The 20249-nt window shown below is 41.1% G+C and overlaps 1 protein-coding gene across 1 annotated transcript in view; it reads right to left on the bottom strand.

Annotated features, from left to right (window-relative positions):
• Window positions 1-20249, bottom strand: part of LOC144819348 (UDP-glucuronosyltransferase 3A1-like) — a 744338-nt gene that overhangs the window by 114618 nt on the left and 609471 nt on the right. The window contains exons 5-6 of the mRNA XM_078677286.1: window positions 16724-16955; window positions 6718-6937 (exon numbers count right to left, since the gene is read on the bottom strand). Coding sequence (XP_078533412.1) covers window positions 6718-6937; window positions 16724-16955 — 452 coding nt within the window. The remainder of the gene's footprint in view (window positions 1-6717; window positions 6938-16723; window positions 16956-20249) is intronic.

Raw genomic sequence — 20249 nt, 5'->3', positions numbered from 1 at the left:
CTAACTAGGATGGTCGCAACACACCTACTCCGCAAGAACTGATCTTGGGGGATGGAAGCGCTGGCTGTCTGTGGCGTCATATAAATGACGACTATTTTAAAAAAGTGAAATTTAAGACTATTGTTAGTGTTGTCAAAGTATGGGGAAATGTTAAAAAACTAGTAGGTCACAGAATACGGATCTTCCAGAAATATTCCAGGATGTATATATGCAGAAATGGATTGAATTAGGGGTTAAACAGCTCGGGGGTTTCTTTTCAACAAATGGAATTAAATCATTTGATGTATTGAAAGCAGATTTTAATTTGACGAATAGGGATTTTTAAAAATTTCTCCAGGTGAGGGACTTTATATTAAAGAAAGTGGGTGACCGCATCAAATTTCAACCTTGTCAAATTATAGATAACTAAGACTAGCAAAACCTCCAAGAATCGGTGAGATATATGCAGGGCTGAATTTATTATTACCAGATGATATGGATAAACAAGAGGTGGCATGGCAGACTAGGCTCGGCGTTTCTCCTCAAATTGCCCTCGATGCTTACGAAATGTCACTCACCTGCCTAATGTCCATGAAACTCCAGGCACAATTCTTTAAAATGTTCTTCTCACTTTATTAAACTCCTGAAAAAATAGCAAAATGGAGGACCGGGAAAGGTACAATCTACCCACGATGTGCACTCCCCGCAGCTGACATAATTCATATGTTCGCCTCATGCCCTACTCTAGCTAAAGTATTATCAGAAGTTTCTGACTTCCTCTCGGGTATCGCACACTGTAGGGTTAACATTACAACTGAAGAAGTTGTGCTGGGTACATCTTGCATGGCCCGATCAAACCAAATACAAGGGCTGATTTTTGTAGCGATGGCCGTCTTCAGGCTGTGCGTCGCATCAGCATGGATAGATCCGTTACCACCATCGTTTCTAGAATGGAGAGCTAGGCTGCTTGCGACTTGCAGCCTGGAGGTTGCCATCTATAGAAACAAAGGGAGGGATAAGCGGAATAGGGGCATGAAGATTTGGGCGCCACTGTTAGCTTGGAGCCAGGAGGAATGATTATGGGAATAATACACACTGGTCATTTGCTGCAAATATGATATTTTTTCATCTGTATGTATGTCTTTTCTTTCTTAAAACTGACTATGCTCATTAATGTTTATGATGTAATAAAAAATGATGGGTACCTGTTCTCCGGGGGTGGGGGTAGTGAGGTGTGTAATAAATTTGAAATTCAAATAAAAATTGTTCAAAAAAAAAAAGGAAAGTGGTGTCTTACAATCCTGTGACCAAGAAATTATTGACCACTACTGCAGAGGGAAAGAGTATACAGTTCGCAGAACTATATGCTGTGTATAAAGCTTTGAAACAAGAATTGCCAGAAAAATGTCATATATACACTGACTCGTGGTCCACCGCCAATGGATTAAACACATGGCTTCCCACGTAGCATTCCCACAACTGTATGATACATTCAAAGGAAGTGTGTGGTAAGGAACTGTGGAAAGACATCTGGACCATGTTACCACAAAGCACAGTTACCGTGTATCATGTAGATGCTCATTTTTCCATCAATTCACTCTACCGCTGGTTTTATCCCCTCACAGATGAAAAAGCGAAGATTTCGGAGGCCGAGGTGGCAACGCAAGATTCTGACCTGGTTGGGATTGTGAAATGGCCACATCAGAAGAGCGGATACTGTGGAGAAAAGATTACTAGCAGGTGGACAAAGAATAGAGGTATACACAATCCCCTAGATCTGATTAAAACTGCGATCTCACAATGTCCTATTTGTCAGCATACCCAACATAGACCAGTCCCACAGATAGGGAGAGGCCAGCTAGGCAAATTGATTACTTTGGGCCCCTGACAACTAATGGAGGATGTCAATATGTGTGCACGGACTCTGGATATTTGATAGCATTTCCATGTAAACGTGCTGCTCAGTTGAACACATTGAAAACGTTAGACTTGCTGATCTTATATTATGGAATTCCATTACAGATTCAAAGTGACAATGTGTCTCATTTCAAAGGCAACTTGGTGCAGGATTATTGTGTACAACACAACATTGAGTGGGTCTTTCATATTCCGTATTACCCATGAATGGATTGTTGAAAAATCAATTGAGAAAGTTGTCTGATGGGTCACTGAAAAATTGGAGAGATCATTTAAATGAGGCACTGCAAATATTGAACAATAGACCCATATCAAATGCAGAAACCCCTTTGATGCGAATGTTAACCCCAGCCTTGCAGATTCAACATTATGTAGCCATTAATACCATTCTCTATTGCGAGACAGCTCCTGGAGCTTTGGCTCCATACCGGGCGACAACAGAGGCTGCAGGTCTTGATCTGCATGCTTTGAAACTGCACAGACTCAAACCAAGAGATTTAGCACTCCTTGAGACAGGAGTGGGAATTCTGATTACCCCAGAGCACTTTGGCCTGATTGATCGATCTGGATTGGCTCTAAAGCACAATCAAGTGCTGGCAGGGGTCATTGTGCAGACTATTAAGGTGAAATCAAGGTCATCCTACTGAATAGAAAAGATGCTGAATTGATAATACAACCTGGAGACAGACAACCTTGAGAGTTGCTCAAATAGTGATCATGCCAGTATACGGAGAGATAGTCAAGAAGGGGACTGCCCCAGCCCTTCTCACTGTGCCTGGGGAAGGAGGGTCTAGCTCTACTGACTAGAATCCAGGAGCCAAGGTGTGGGTAGAATCTCTAAATAGTTCCCCAGAACAGGCAGAGGTTATTGCAACAGGAAAGGACAATGTCCTGTTAATCATGAAGCGAGGGCAGGAAAAATAGGAACATGTGCCTGCTGAAAAATGTTACTTGTGAGAATGAATAATACTTGTTTGTTCTCTGATCTTTTAGATCACAGCATGGCGTGTCTGTGCTCTACTTGCACTCACTGGAGTGTGTTTAGTCGTGTTCGAGTGGGGTCAGGAGGGACCTTGTGCCCCTTACTCTGAAGTGGCCAGCCGACTGCGCAAATCAACAGCACTGCTGACTCGGCCTGACACTTTTTTTAAAGAGTAGAGAAACGTGAGTAAGGTGGGGATTTGTGTACCCCGTCCTGAAGAAGGAGTTCCGACTCCGAAACATGTTGACACACACACACAGGAGGTGATGCACATTCACCTGCATAACACACCTCCGCTTCTTTCCCCTTTTTGACAGTGCTAGCCCGGGGGCCCATTAAAATTATTTTTGCGTCTACCCCACGAACCAGGCCCTTTTTAAACATCACTCGTCGATAACCTCACCACTCACGCACATAAGAACATAAACCCTCACACACACCACACATAGTCTTTTATAAAGTGCTCTCGCGTAATCGTAGGTCGCAGCACGCCGCATCCCGTAGAGGGGTGCGAAGACCCCAATGATGAAGCATGACACCAAGGGTCCTTTTGGTGTGTGAGGGGTATTTTACCACCACTGGGTGCTCCCAAACATTGTAGGGAAACCCCTCCATTATAATAGTGGATTCTTCTTGTTTATACATATATCATTAGGGAGAACGAATCCCTCTTGAAACTCTCTCTCCCCTTTTGTGTTATTTACAATGTGCTGTGGCAGACATTCAATGTCACAAATGCAGACGAGGCAGTGGAGGAATATGGTGTGAATACTCACTTGTCACCCTATGAGTTTGGCCGATTTTGTCCAGAAACTACTGATGATGATTGGAAAAATCTAACACAAGTGATAACGTTCAACATCTCTGAAGGCGACATTTGCTATAATTTGAGTTGTGAACCCATTACCATTGGTAAATGTGCTCAAATACGACTTGAAAGAACTGAATCAAAAATGATGTGGGAACAACAAACTCTATGCAAAATTAGAAATGAAAGTACATGCAAAAATGTGCAAAACAACATAATGCGCAAAAATGTAGTATCTGCTGCCAGTCATTTCAGGCATGTTAAATTGCCTGTTGGATGGTTATTCTCATGTGGTAATGTTATATATACGTATATTCCAGCAGTTTAGGCCTCATGATGTTCCCATTAGATCCATCATCATGTGTCCGGTATACGAGAGAAGCTGTTCAACTCAGTGCACATTGTGATTCGGAAATTCATTTATTATCTAAGTCTGAATATATTAGTTTAGCTGCTTCAATAGTAGGAATTCCAGGCCTAACCATTTATAATTCTAGGGCTGTTAGTAAATTAGCATGTTTGATGGTGAAAAACTATTAATCATACATCAGTTGCTTTAGCAGAATTATTATTAGATGTGCTGGGGCAAGAAAAGTTATATTACATAACAGAGCCGCAATTGATTTATTACTCTTGAAACATGATCATGGATGTTCAGACTTTGAGGAAATTCGTTACTTTAATCTTTCAGATCATTCTAAATCAATTCAATCCCACATTGAAGCTTTACACAAGTTAGCTACAGATGTCAAGCAGGATGTAGAAAAAGGATGGTGGGATTGGTTGTTTGGGTGGTTGCCGGATTTTGATACACTTCGCTTGTTCTAGGTGGAATAGCATTAACAATATGTATCTTGAGGTCATTATGTTGTTGTATCCAGTGTGTACCTAATCACTTATCTATGCTTCCACCTAAAGCAGTAGATCTTAGACTGATATGTTATGAATGGTCAAAGGGTGGAATGTACTGATAGTAAGAATGATATATTGACCATTGGCTCAATTAAGCATAATTGACTCCATCTTGTGTAACATACTCCATTTTCTGTGCTCGCACGCAGCTGCAAAGTGGGGAGGGCATGTTTTCGCTCTTTACTTGTTTTTCACCTCACCGATCAGAGTGAACTGGAACATGTTGTGTGGGATGTGTGCTTGGTACCTTTCAGGGAATGTGTGGAATGTACAGCTCTGTCTCGGAGTCTAAATACAGGAGCCTAGCCAGCTTCTATCTTGACCTTAACACAAACCAGTACGGTCAGATCGTTTTTTTCCAACAGAAGAAAGGGGGCAAGGCTTCTAGACCCTTCGCCTCACGTTGAGTTAAGGTGTTAAAGCTGGAGGTCTTCAGGGGGGGGGTGGCAGGTAGAATCTCATTCAAAGAGTAGACGCACTGCTGTGAAACAGATGGAACTTGGGTCCCGATCGAACTCCTTCCTGGGCTGTTGAAGGGCTTCTCCAGCTTGAATTGGCAAGGATGTTGCAAGATCGATTAGTGAGGTATTCCCTACTTTGTGTACATAATTTCTATGTTTCTTTGCTCTTTGGTACATGTATATATGCTACATTTTGTTCTGGTTTAGCACTTGAGTTACTTGATATGTGGGAGTCTGCATTCACTGATATATTTTGCCTTGATTTCTAAAATATTGAATTAATAAACATGTGTTTCACTTTAAATGCACCTGAATTTGTTTTCTTGCCTCACCTCAAGAGAGTGCCGGGTCTTGTTTTATCGCCTTGTCTTTTGGGAGTGCAGGGTTAGGTGTGTCCTATTGTGAAAAATTGCAAGGACTACAGCATTTCCATTTGGTTCAAGCCAGTTCGTAAAATGGACAAAAGAACAGTACACAGATGAGAGATTAAGGCCCCCTCGACAGCACGTACAAGACTCATCAACAATGTCCATTTCTTTGTGCCATTTCCTGGTATACATAGATCTCACCTAAGGATCTTGTTGGCCTGCTTATTAACACTTGTACCTTCCGCCATCTCTATTCAGAAATAACTGAGATTTTCAGGGAAGATTTATTGATCTCATGGTTTTTTGCTCCTAAATCGGACCATTTTAAGATGTTACAAGGCACCTTTTATGTGTATATTAATAGCAGGGTGGCACTGTGTTCCTTGGCAAATGTCACCCACCTATGGGTAATCAATATTGAAACTTGAGAGCTCTTAAAAGAACCTAGCCATAGACACATCTAGGGTGCTTTCTATTTTCACACCAAGGTTTCAGACTGGAAACACAATGGATGCCCATAAACAAAATGTGTCCTAATGGGCAACTAACTGCTTTATTTAATGTTTCAGCTATGCAACAAATATGATGCACCCATCACGGTTACAGCCCCTTCAGTGCTAATGATTATGAGCCAGAACCTAGTAGGAAGGGAATTTAAAAAACTCAAAAACTGTGTTAATTTGTAATCATCACAATGCTTTCATTATCGGTGTAAGATTTTGTATATACTCTCCACTTGAATGATTTCTAATAAAAACCCCATTCATGCTCTTTAACATTTCCTTGTGTGCTCTCTAAGGCGAAAGGGTGAATTGAACTCCCTTAAACGCCTTTCCCTGTCAGTTAATGTTGTGTTCCTTATATGAATTCCCTCTGTGTAAGTTCAGTGGAGATTTATGATAAACAGCATGTCTGTTTTTTCCACTGTGACTGGTACATTGGAATGCCTGTGTTTCCTCAGGGCCCATTGAGAGGTTTAGATGTGGTCAGGAAAGACAATCCCCACAAAGGCATTTCCAAGCTCACACCCACATTTATGTTCATCAACAAATTCACCCAGGCTAGGTAATGTTCCCTGTAATCTATGTCAAATGGTCGGAAAAAAAGGCAATATCTCCTGCATCCGTCTAAATGAGCTATATATCTCTGTTGAGTAAATATATGGAATTATTGCTGATAAATTATATTATCTAATATTATTTGTTTCGTGGACAAACTGTAGAATGCATTCTGAATTATCAAACAGCAATGTAGGTCTGAGCACTACAATCTGTAACACATTTGACATACCTTGGATCTTCTATGAGTTGCTTCATTGACATCGCAAATCTCTTCATGGTAAGCTGCTCTGCAGGAATTGCAATACCGATTTGTTTTGCCACGGCTCTAACTATATTGTCAAACTGATCTCCAAAGAGGGGAATCCCCAAAACAGGAACGCCGTGATAAATGGATTCCATCAAACTGTTCATTCCACCATGGGTAACCATTAGCCGAACCTTAGGGTGCCCTATACAATTAATTCAAAGATGCCACATTTACTGTTTTATTTTAAATTATCACATGCAAGACAGCAGACTTAAGAAATACTAGATCATATGTTTAATCAGGTGTACGGTAGAAAGCGTTTTATTATTGTCATAATTTTTTGTAACAAAGATATCAGATGAGAAACTGCAAATCAGGAAGCTGTTTAATGTTATCTTTCTGTTGCCAAAGGGAAATGCCATGTTCCTCACAGGTGCTCTACTCAGGATCCAGGTTTTTCACATTTTTAGGCGACGATTCGTGTGTGGGATTTGCAAGCGTAGAAACACATGGAAAACCCAATATCAGTTGATTGACTTTGCAACTAAATTATAGAGGATCCTACAGCAGAACCATCTCTCCTGCTGGGGAAGTAATGGCTCTTTCAGTTGGCACCCAACACTAAGCGAGGCCCTTTGTATGATAGACAATATAATACAGTTTTTCAAGGTGTTAGCAACACCATGAAAATGGGATGGGGGAAATAAGAACAATAATTAAATATGGCCTGGGTGGAGTTCTGCTCTTCTCAATTACACATAGAATGGTGTTTCCATACACAATTTTCCATAGTACAATGTTGGCCAGTAACGAGGCTGCGAGACAGTGCCCTGCCTAACCTCCACTGACACTCCAACCTACCTCTGACAACTCAAGGAGTAATGAACATGGGGCCCCATGCCAATTAGTCTGGGTTTCAGCTCTAGGAACATGTCAGCATTTTTATGAACGTGACAGGAAGACCCTAATTGAGCTGTGGAGGCGTGAAACTCTGAGTAGGTTACTGGACCTTTGAAAGTGGCTGAAACTCACCACAGTAGCAGCACTACTTGGTGCTTACCTTGTGCAAGAAAGGGTATATTGTCAGGTCTCTCAGGAGGAGAACATTTGACGGTAGGCTCGGTATGGTGGAAAGATCTTGTAGCCCAGTTTTTAATAGTCTTGGTCTGCCAGCGGTAAGAGCAACCACTTCCAGTAGCCACGATGTCGGTGACACTTAAAGTGCATAACTAGATAGTCCCGCCACATAAGGAGCCCCAGGGAGATAAAAGCCTAAAGGCAAAATACCTCAAACTATGTTAATATGGCTCCATGATGACAAGGGGGAATGAAGAGAAACCCAGGAGACTAGAGAAGGCAGCAAAGAACATTATTGAAACCACTAGACAAGGAAGACAATGATTCTAGGAGTAGGCAGGAGCAAGGAAACACTCCAACAGTAGAGAAGAATTGTGAAGTGAGGCGTAAGAAGAATCTAACCTCTTTTATACCTTTAAAAACAAAAATTACCCCAATAAGTGGTGCGGCGAGAACATATTGTAAATATCCTAAGAGCAACAATAGAAAGGTAGCCATCTTAGTTTGGGCGGATGTAATTCTCAGGAATCCTTCCTAGAGGATTCTTGGAAGTTTAGGGCGAGAAGAAAGAAGATGCCAATGGCATCTCCCAGTCAGGCTCTAGGGATTCGATTGCAAGTAAATACACTGGGAGAAGTATGCATTGTATTGTACTTTTCATTGTATGTGGATACATTATTATTGCCAGGCACTCAATCTATTGAAACTGCAACTAAGCAGCATGAAAAAAAGTACCACAGGACATGGAACAAGGAGGTGAGCTGCAACAAAGTATGTGGAATTCATTGAAATGACTTTTTAACCACTTTACAATGGTAAGGGACAACATAACTGAAGGAAAAATATATTAATTCACAAGCTTATACGAGATTTACAAAGGCATGAGCTGTGACTGGTGGCAATGAGGAGGCAAAGCAACTAAAACTGAATTACCAATTAACTGATTAAGCGGAACTTCATTATATAGCATTGGCAAAGGGGGCTTATTTAGACATATACTATTAGCAATTTAAAAATACAAGTGGTTAAGACCAGTACAAGACGTGGTTGAGGTCAGCAGTCGTTTGGGCACATTGCTCCTATTCCAGCTCTTGTGTTTCTGTCTCTGTCTTGTTTCGTAACGTTATATGGTGGATACTAACTCAAAAAAGGAGATAATCAGTAAATGAGTAGCCAAAAGCCTTAAGTCATCACATGTAGCTCTGAAAGGAGTCAGAGTGGGAGGAGTCCATGGCAGGGGACTAATGGTACACATTAGTAATCTAGCAGTAGTATACCACATCAGTCAACTCAAATAGATTGGATCTCGCCCATGAAGTCTCTGACATAAGAGACACTCAAGAAATTACACACGGCAGAAGAAACATTATGGAGGCTGAGCAAGATCCCACACAGGCAGGTAGAAAAGTAGAAGACACATTATCTTGTTAAATACTGAGAAGAAAGGAATGAGTAACAATTAAAACCAATCCCTTTCTGAAGTAGACAAGATGCAGATGTCTTGCAGAACTCTTGCAGCGTCTTCTTCCATCAACTCTTCATCAATGCAACTCACTATGTAAGTTGCGGAAGCACCAGCAATTACTGCAAATTAGGGAGGAATCAAATAAAAAAGCCTGGCAATTGCAAGTACAAGAGCAAATGAGAGAGGGTGACCCTAGAGCGTTCCAAAAAAGTCTGGGGCCTAAGGGAGATCACCTCTCAAATCACCTACAAGGCAGAAAGTGAATCCCCTCAGACGATCAACAGCATTCTTAAAAAAACATTTACAGGGCTGACTATCCCTGAGAAGCCTTAATATGTGCAATCAATTCTTAAGCCTTAGGAGTAAATTGTGTTAAAGATATACAAGTTTTATTTTCTAATAAATATAGCAGACTCAATCCATCTCTCAACTGTAAAGTACAAGTCTCAGTTGGGTAAGCATAGACTATAAAGTTCAGTTCCCTGTCAAGGCAGATTATTCCAACTGTCAAGAGCAGTATTGTCTACACTAAGTTCATGTTTAAATGTACCCTGATAGAAATCAAAGGCATTATAAATATGATAGTAGAGCAAGGTTCCATGATAGATGCACTGGCATAAAAAGTGGAGGACTTAGATGTGCAGCTGGAGTCATTCAAGGACAGGCACAAGGCAATGGTTACAAGACTATCCTGATTAGAAAAGCAAGCAAAAGCAAGAGCGGCCAACTCTGACGTTCAGATGGATTTCTCAACTTGCAAATGTGAGGACCTCAAAAATATATCAGGTCTTTCAATATAAGGATAATATATGAGTACAGGAAGGTACTGAGACAAGCGTGGTAAAAATGACAACCTGGTATGCCGAACTATTGATGGAAAATATGGGTGAATAATTGGGTGGAGTAAAAGTAGGTAGCAGTAACATATTGCAAGAGCGCAATGAGTGCCTTTAGATCACTCTGAAAGAGGCAACAACCCCAGGACCATTCATTGCCTACTTTTTGATCTATAAAGTTAAGGAACTCAGTATGGGGCAGCAGTAAAATTAAGACCTAGGAAAAACCAGGTCTTACCCTAGTGCAGGAGGAGAAATGTTTAATTTCTCCTAATTTTTGTATGTTCTGTAGCACACATGGAAAAAGCAAAATGCCAATAATTGTTTATGGATAATCACAAAACAGGTAGTGTAGGGTCTGAGGGAATTTTTAAGACCTGCCCAAGCTATCATCCCCTATTAAACATACTGTTCAACACATAAAACTTGGGGGTCTGATAAGAGTGTTAGATAAATACTCTCATCTCTTAAGGCTCTAAGCCCTACAGGTGCTCGTTGAAAAACGTACAGAGTCATACATCAAATATAATATACTGCCCAACGCATTTTCTTCCCAGCAAAAGTGGGTGAGACCCAAGGTCCAGAGATGGATTCCTCTTGTAAGTGATCTTATAGTCTTCTCATTTGGTCATCCAAAAGGTTGGGATGGGGCATCTCTAGATCATTGAGATACTTTACACCCCACCTTCAAGGACAGGGAACAGAGCCCGCTATCACTCGGTAGACCATGCTTGGGATCACTCAATGGGATTAAAGTGCAGTGAAACAAAGTGAAAAAGGTATGAGATTAAAATTAGAATAGAGAACATACAGTGAAAAACTTTAATAACTGTATGTTTCTTTCGTTTAAAAAAAACAGAACAGTGCAAAACGATGCAGTTTAAACAAATAGCTGCAAGTGGGCAGACATGTTTCTGCCAAAAGTGGGGAACAAACCACCTCCTATGGCTTCATCAGGGCCTCTGTTCTTAGAAAATATTTTCACAAATGAGAAGACTATAAGATCACTTACAAGACATTGATGGGAATCCATCTGTGGACCTTGGGTCTCACCCACTTTTGCTGGGAGGAAAATGCGTTGGGCAGTATATTATATTTGACGTAGGACTCTGTAAGTTTTTCAACGAGCACCTGTAGGGCTTAGAGCCTTAAGAGATGAGAGTATTTATCTAACTCTCTTATCAGACCCCCAAGTTTTATGTGTTGAACAATGATTGTTTATGTGCAGGAAGGTATCCTTTCGTGCACATAAACAATCATTTGAAAGAATCAGCTTTGCAACTTCTATGTGTGCTGCATTGAGCAGCACAAATATAAGTTACAAAACGCCCTTTAAAGATTGTTTATGGGCAGGAAGGTACACCTTCCTGCCCATAAACAATCAATCCGTTCAAAACAGGCAACACAGGCACCTTTGCACTATAGTGCAAGGGTGCCTGCATTGGTGCTAGGCAGCTAAATTTTGTGCCAGCACAAGGGGAAATGCAGAGCCTCGCCATATTCTGGTAAATGTGGTGCTGCCCTGCTTTTCTAAAGTAACGGAGTGTGTAGTTAGCCTTCTAGGCTTAACGACATGCCTCGCCACTTACTTTGTAAATATGCCCCTTTGTTTTCTGCATGCAGTTCAAATTATTCTAACCCTGTTAATGACCTTGAATGTAGGGGTTAATTCTAGAGTGAACTAAAAGAGAATCAAACAAGAATTGGGTAACTTAAAGCTAAATTTCGCCTGCTCCTTGGAAACAAGAGTGGCAAACCACCCTTCTTTATAGGAGGTTAGGAGCCAGAGAATTCTGAGATAGTGTCGGATTGGTGGGAAACACCTCACAAAAAGAGTTAAGGAGTTAGGAAACATTGCACATGGAGAAAGTGCGAACTACAATCACAGAGTACAGAAACGTCCTGGGTTAGGTCTAAAACACACAGGACTGGTATTTGATTTCCAGGTCATATGAGGCAGTACCTTATAAACTTTCATGTGATCCACAGACTATTGTCTGGCAGCATCGTTTCTTTTGACTCCCACACTTTTCGTACTAGTTTGCATCTGTATAAGATCCTTCACCTATGTCATTTTTGTTGTCATTGTCAGCACCCTCGATTTACCTCTGTTTTCCCTTCCCTAATTGTTCTCCTATGTCCCTTTTAGATGACCAGTGAATGAACTTTTTTTTTAATTCACTTCTGTGGGCCCGATTCACAGAGCTAATCTGAGACAAAATCCTAAACTTACTACTTTTGGTATTCACAGAAGGCATTTAGTAGTGGTAAAGTTAGTATTTTGTCTTAAGTTAGGATGTTGTCTTAAGTTAGATTCTTGTCTTAAATTAATATTTTGTCTTAAATTAGGATTTTGTTTTAAGTTTTGGTCTTAAGACAAAATCCTAATTTAAGACTAAATCCTAACTTAATACAAAATCCTAACAAGACAAAATCCTAACTTAAGATCCTAATTTAAGACAAAATGCTAATTTAAGACAAAATCCTAATTTAAGATTAAATACGAATTTAAGACAAAATCCTAACTTAAGACACAATCCTAACTTAAGACAAAATACTAACTTTACTACTACTAAATGCCTTCTGTGAATACCAAAAGTAGTGTGTTGAGGATTTTGTCTCAGATTAGTTCTGTGAATTGGGCCCTTGATGTTTATCTTCTCTGAGAGGTTGCCATTTATCAAAACCCTAGCAGTTAGGTTTTTATATAAAGATTTTACGGCCCCCAGGAAAGTTTTCCCCAGGTCATATTTTCCCAATACTGCATGTAAGAACGGCCAACTAACACTATTGAAGGCTTTAGCTGCATTGAAGGAGATAGGTCAAAGGGGTATCTTCTCATGTATTGCCACATTAATTGCACCAATCATCTCATGTGTCAATTCTTGTATCTGTCTACCTTTAATGAAGCTTTTTTGATCTTGATGTATTAGGTGCTCAGCCTCTTTGCCAAGATTAGGGTATAGATTTTATAATCGCTATTTAAAAGTGATATAGGTCTGTATGAATCACATCTTTTTGGATCTTTCCCTGGTTTTAATAGTTGATCTATTGAGAATGTCTTTTCAATCTTGGAATCCTCAGTGCTAGGGTCACTCTGGCTTTCAACCTGGGTGGTTGAGATCTTATTCCGGATTTGGTCCGTCTTAATTTTTCAGGCACGCATTTTACCGCAACGCTCACCGTACTCACAATAGGAAAGCTTACTTGCTTCCCATTTACATCTAACCATGGAGTCTAAGATGTCAGACAGTGCCTCTTACTTCCCCTTTATTTCTTTTGTTAATTTGTTAACTTTGTGTATGTTTATACCCCTCGCTATTGCGGTATCTAGACTTTGTATTTCTTTTTTCTAGTTGGCTAATGGTATTCCTTGTGCTCTTGAGCTTGAGAGTCGCTAAACTAAGTAGTTTTCCCCTAATGACAGCTTTATATGCGTTACATGCGAGTGGTTCCATCTCTATTTAGTAAGAAAAATTGTTCAGAATCTGCTTTCAGCTTTTCCTTGTCTTGTGAATCTGCTAATGTAGTTCGATCTACTTCCATCTCTGGGTTAAATGGTTATTCTCAATCTCTATCTGCAAACGGACTGCAGAATGATCGGACAGGTGTGAAAGTAGGTGCTCTACCTTCTTAATATTATTAACCAGGTCCCTGTCTACTAGAAAAAAGTCTATCCTGGAAGCGTGGCCGTGCTTTTTATTTTGGAATGTATATCGATGTGTTTTGTCTCCCTTTGCTTTCCAAACGTCGACTAACCCCAAATACTTGATTTTGAGTTTTAAGCACCCTCTCATTCTAGGTGTATTGATGACTTTCTAATGGGTAGTTTATCCTCTCTAGGGTTTATTAGTAGATTAAAATCTCCCCCCAAAATTATCATAGCTGAGACTTCTAAAAGGTGTGTATACAACATCTGTAGGGGTGCAGGTTCATCCACGTTAGGGCCGTAATATCCTGCTAAAATATCTGTTTTGTTATGCATTCTAACTTTTACAATAGACCATCTCCCTTTTGTGTCTGTAATAACTGATTCTATCCTGGCTCTAAGTGATGTTTTAAAAAGGATAGCCACCCCCTTGACGCAGCATACTTGCTCGTTACACACATATGTATCCACCCACCTTTGCTTCTTGATAATTTCCGCCCATTCCTCCTTTAATAGATGAGTTTCCTGTAGTATTATAATTTCACTATCTATTGTTTTTAAATACTCCATGATTTTCAGCGTACGACTCTTAACTCTAAGGCCGTTCACATTCCATGAAAGAATGTTAATTAACATTTAACTTCCTTAAATTAAGCCAGGGTTTTCACTACCACCCCTCAAATCTTGACCTCCTCATTTTTGCACAACTCAGGCTATTTTCGTTCTCCACGTATGCTCCCTCACCCTGTGTGAATGTTTTAGAAAACTTTTCTGTGAGTTACATCTTTCTCTTCCCCACCCCTCCCTCTTCCATTTGAAATTATGATACAGACATCATGACTTGCGAAACGTTCTTACTCACAGAATGAAAATTTGAACTTTTCCAGCCATTAGCAGAGAAGTATGAGTGCTTTCAAGTTGTTAAGTGAGCAGTCAGTAGGTACTTTCAATTCTGAAGACTGTAGATAAATGCCCTTCTTGGGCAATAGGAGGGTGGTTCATTCACAAAGGATTTCTAAAGAAACGACCCCATTGCAAAGTTTTCAAATAAGATAATGGCCTGGGGTTGAATTATATGGTATTGTAATCACATTTATATTGCGCTTAATAGCTCTGAGGGGCACCAAGCCAGTTCCAGTGCCTGTGCAGCACGCAGCTCCATACGTTTTAAAGCATGAGTGAGAGTTCAATGAAATGAGCATGGATTTGATTCTCTGCACCAACAGCCAAATGTTGTGTCTGGAGTGGGGGGTGAGTGCTGGGGTTGCTATGCAACATGACCAGTGCCCATGGGTCTCTTGGCAAGAGGAAACATAAACCATAACAAAACCAAAGAAAGTCACTGAAAACTGTTTGCTACTAACATTGTGCATCTTTTTGCTCACATCACAAAGTCCAAAACATTTCCCTAAATGCTTCATATGGATGGACATTATGGTTCCAATTAAACAACTACAAGCCATTAACATTCACTGCTTATAGTTAGCTACCAAGTATAACTCCCCCCACTGTAGTGCTAATGATTATACACATGATGTCACAAATTACATGACAAATTAAACCATAAATGACATCACGAGTGACATCATATTTCTGAGTACCACTGACTTCTTAACTGACATTACTAATGAAGTAACAAATAGAAGGACACCCATATGTAGAAAGGGGGCTGCAACCTGCTAAGAACAACCAATAACTATGAGGATACATGTTTCTAGTGAAGACTCTTACGGCAAGCCGATGGGGAGTAAACTAAATAAGTATTACCTGCACGGCAAGGCCACAGTTGACCCATCAATGTAATTAATGGATTGAATGTAAAATCATTAAGAGACCCTTTCTAGTTGTAGGCTCCTTAAGATGGACCAAAACATTATACTTTTCTGAAAAATCGTGCTTTCCTAAAAAGAATTTGCCTCCTTTTAGGGTTCTCTATTTTTTAATTAGGCTGTTCTAGTTTTAAATTGTAGCACCCATTATGATGTCATACCGTGCAGACTAACTGATAGTCTGTCTTTTGTGCTTTCCATTCAGCAGAGTGGGAGAGATTATTCCATAGCAAGTTAAAGCGCTATCAGGGTTTTAGCTAGGAAAATGATATTGTAACCAGGTATCTCAACAAACGTGTTCTTAACAATTTGAATAGAAAGATAAGCACTTGCACTTTGCCAAATAACTAACGGGATTGTGTTAATGTCTTCTGGTTTTATATTGTGAATGTAATGAAACTCTTTTATATGTTTTTATTCCTATTGGAGGGAATTGTAAAGATTTTAACTAATCATACAATAAACTATGACTGACTGACTGACTGTGTTTCTAGTGGTGACTACATCAGCCTTTCCTCTCTATCATCTTTACAAAAGAATATCGAGTTACTGACAGTTGTACCCCATCCATAGAACATTTAAAGGCAGAAAACCATGCAAGCTCTGCGAGAAGGGGTGCTGAGCAGAAGGCCTCCGAAAGCTCAGGCACCCTGGGCACAGTGCTCAGGGCTAAGGGCTGTGCCCAGCAGCTCTTGCGGCATGTTTGATGGGCACAGCACCGAGCCGAAGACCAAGCCTGGCACCAGAGATTTCTGGGTGCAGCCGAAGGCCATGCCCAATGGTGCTTCAATGCAGGAGAGCAGGATCTGTCCGAAGGGAGGTGCTTGGTAGCATCACTGATGTCATTGATGAGGCAAGGGTGATGTCTTGTGTAATGTCAACAGTGATATCATCAATTACAGCATTCATCATCTAGTTTGCTATGTGTCAGGCCGTGAGAGTTTTACCCAGCTCACAATAACTTGTGAATGAGAATAGGTACTATGTTTTGGAACATAACTATAACATTCTGATGATTTTAAGGGGAATTATACAAAGTGGTTATTTATGTAAACAGAGCCTGCGAAAATAATGTAAACAAAACCTGTTGGGGGCACTGTTAATTATGCTCATTAAGTCAATGTTGTCTTACCTAATAGGTCATTCTGGGGCAGCCAGTCTAATATTCTGACATTCTGTGCCAATTTGAGCTCGGTGGGCCATTTGGATTGTTGGTACTTCCAGATCACTTTTTGGGGCATGAGAGCAAATCCTGCGTTCATCTCTTCCAGCAGTTCAGATCTACTGAGTGATGACACCATTGATCCCAGTGAAACTACGATGAAACCAGCGTCTCCTGAAGTTGCAATGAATTCTTCCAGTTCCTAGATAACACAGAAAATAAAATATTGTGAAATGGGGGTGTTATTGGCACCTAAAATCATCTCCTGGGATATACAGATTGATATCTATCTATGCCACTCTATTTCAATTAATACCAACTCCTTCATAACCTAATGAGGACAAAACATCATAAGAAATGTGTAAAAGGTGCTTAATATCTTTGTTGATCACAATATGTGTGTGTGGATTTTTTTTGCACCTCTGAGAAAGATGTCTATACTATACATGCCTTTTTTAGCGTTAGTGCTAAAATGCGAGCAAAGTTCATTACTGCCTGCTTAGCATCCACCCTCCATCAATTGAGTGCGGATTCTGCTAAATTCTGGGCATGGACAACTATCACTTAGTGCTACTTAGTCACAAATGTGCATGATATCCCACATTGATTTACACAGTCCAGTCGAATGAGCGGCCTATACTAAGAGAAAGGAGCATGATACAAGAAAGCATGTGAGAGAAGCCATGATATTCAGATAACATATTGCACTTAATAGGTGCACTCAGACCATAACAACTATAACAAATCTTTGCAAAGGAAGTTTGGAAATAATTTCTGCCCTCCCGCTCATTGTATTTTAGATGTACCTTGTATGTATGGTACACTGCCTACTTTTTATCTTACAGTACATCTCACCATGTCTTATAAACACCACCGTATTACATAAAGGAACGCATACAAAGCCCCATAAAACACTCCTTTTCTTCCACTTTCCACATTCTTGAACCAATAGAGTCAAGAGAAAACATGTGCGTTTCCCCGAGAGGCTGGGAGGCTGGAGGGTGAGGGAACGATTATGTGATTGGTGGTCGCTTTTGTAGCTGTGCAGCAATTTTGAAAGCACCTGTTGCAGAGTTCCTTGTATATCCAGTAGTTTTCAGGCAACAATAAAACTATCCAGATAACTTAGGGGGGAGGATGTAGCCTAATGTCGAGAGTGGTGGATCTCGAAGTTGGGGAACCGGGATCGAGTCTCGGCAGGGACGCTCAACATCCTGTAATTCTGGGCAAATCACTTAATCTCTCTGTGCCTACCATAATGTGTCCGTCTGTAAAGTAATTGGTGCTTATGTAAAGTGCTCTGATACCTCCGGGTCGAGTTTGTGCTATATAAATCCCCCCCCCCCAAAAATAAAAAATGGTGCCTACTGTACCTCCTGGAGAGAGATTGGAGTTTTATCTCGTGGCAGTTTTGACTCATAGAAGGTAGCGCAGAGCGTTAATATGCCTTCCGCAAAGGACATATAACATGTAGCTCACCGATCAGTATTTCATGTGTATAGCTTAGTGGGTTACTGCTTTTGTCACAGAGACCCTTTTGTTATTGTGCAGTTCTTAAGTTACAATAATAATCAAGCACTGTGAGCTATGAAGTGTCATCAAAAAGCGACTGGTAACCTACATGGTACAGGTTAGTATTTTTTTTTTTCTGAGTCTTTCATTATCCTAATGTTGCTAAAAAGAGTTTGTTTGGGTAGAAATACATTTTTATTATTAAAGTTAACCTTAACCACTGTGTTGTGTTCTGAATTCTGGGTTTGTGCTTTACCACACTAAGCACTTTTGAAAAATGTTTACCAGTAGGGATAACATGTGAATCCTACACCTTGTATTTCCCTTTGTCTTTGTAACATTTCTATACACATATTATTCACTGTCTCTATTTGTGTGTGATGTGAAGTGCTCTGACACTGGACACTGGTATGAGAGCTGCTATAAATGAAATAAAATACTTGTGAGAGCGGGGCTATGGAGAGATGAGAGACTGATGAAGGATGGTAGTGAGGGAATCACTGAAGAGCCCAAACAAAGATTGTTGAATTTTTGAATTTGAATTTAAAAACATTTATACAGCGCTCGTTTACCAGGCGGTTTCATGGCGCTAATAGCGGACGGTGGGCGGCGGTGACAAGAGGGGTCTATGTCAGATGGGCTTGCGTGAAGAGGAAGGTTTTAAGGTTCTTCTGGAACAGGAGGTAGGAAGGAGAAGTGCGCAGGGTGACAGGGAGGGAGTTCCAGAAGGTAGGAGCCAAGACAGCAAAACTGGATCCACCCGCTTTCTGTTTTTTATAGCGGGGAATAGCAAGAAGAGCCGAATAAGTGGAGCGGAGTTCTCTGCCGGGAAGATAGGGCCTAATGGCCGAGCAGATGAACTCAGGGGCAGTGCCTGATCTGGCTTGATAGGTGAGGCAGCCGAGCTTGAAAAGGGTGCGTTCTTTTATTGGAAGCCAGTGCAGGGTTTTGAGCAGTGGGGTAGCCCGATGGTATTTAGGCTGGCCATAGATCAGGCGAGCCGCCTGGTTCTGTACCAGTTGCAGGCGGTGGATTGCATAGGCCGGGGCCCCATTATAGACTATGTTACCATAGTCTATACGGGACAGAACCATGGCCAGCACGATGATTTTTAGAGCAGGGGTAGAAAAGAAACGGGAAACTTTCCTAATAATTCTAAGGGAAAAAAAACAAGAGGAAACTATGGAACTAACCTGTGAATGGACAGTGAGTTGGGAGTTAAGGTAGATCCCCAGGGTTTTCACCTTGGGCACAGGGAGTGGGGGGACACCAAGGGAAGGGGGCCAGAAGGAGAGGGACCATGGGCTGCAACCACCTCCAGTCAAGACCAGCTCGGTCTTGTCTGGGTTAAGCTTGAGGTGGTTGCAGTTCATCCAATCGTGAATGAAAGTCATTACTGTCTGGACGTTCAAAGCAGATGAAGGTGAGTGGGATAGGTTGAAGATTAGCTGGAGGTCATCTGCGTAGTTAAACACAGTGACCTCCAGCTGCTGTAACATAAAAATGAGGGGAAAAATATAAAGATTAAACAAGAGGGGGGAAAGTGATGAGCCCTGGGGAACCCCGCACTCTACTTTGCGTGAGGCCGCAGCATAGCCGGCCAGGCGTACTGCTTGGCTTCTCCCCGTAAGAAAGGACTCAAGCCATGAAAAGGCCAGGCCTTCTATGCCCGCCGCCCTGACACGATGGAGAAGGATGGAATGGTCCACCGTGTCAAAAGCGGCGGACAGGTCTAGGAGTATCAGGGCTTGCGGAAGGTTGGTGTCAATACCTCCACGCAGTTTGTCCATTACTGAGACGACCACCTTCTCAGTAGAGTGCATGGGTCGGAAACCAGCTTGACAGGGGGAGAGACAATGATTTGTCTCAATATGTGTGGTTAAGGTAGTGGTGATGTGGGTTTCTAGGACTTTTGCAAGGTAAGGCAGGAGTGAAATGGGACGATAACTGGCAGGAGCCGATGAATCGGCGTCTGGTTTTTTTA

Source organism: Lissotriton helveticus, chromosome 2_1, assembly GCF_964261635.1.
Source record: "Lissotriton helveticus chromosome 2_1, aLisHel1.1, whole genome shotgun sequence".
Taxonomy (NCBI): Eukaryota; Metazoa; Chordata; class Amphibia; order Caudata; family Salamandridae; genus Lissotriton; species Lissotriton helveticus.
This window is presented reverse-complemented; position numbering and strand designations above follow the sequence as displayed.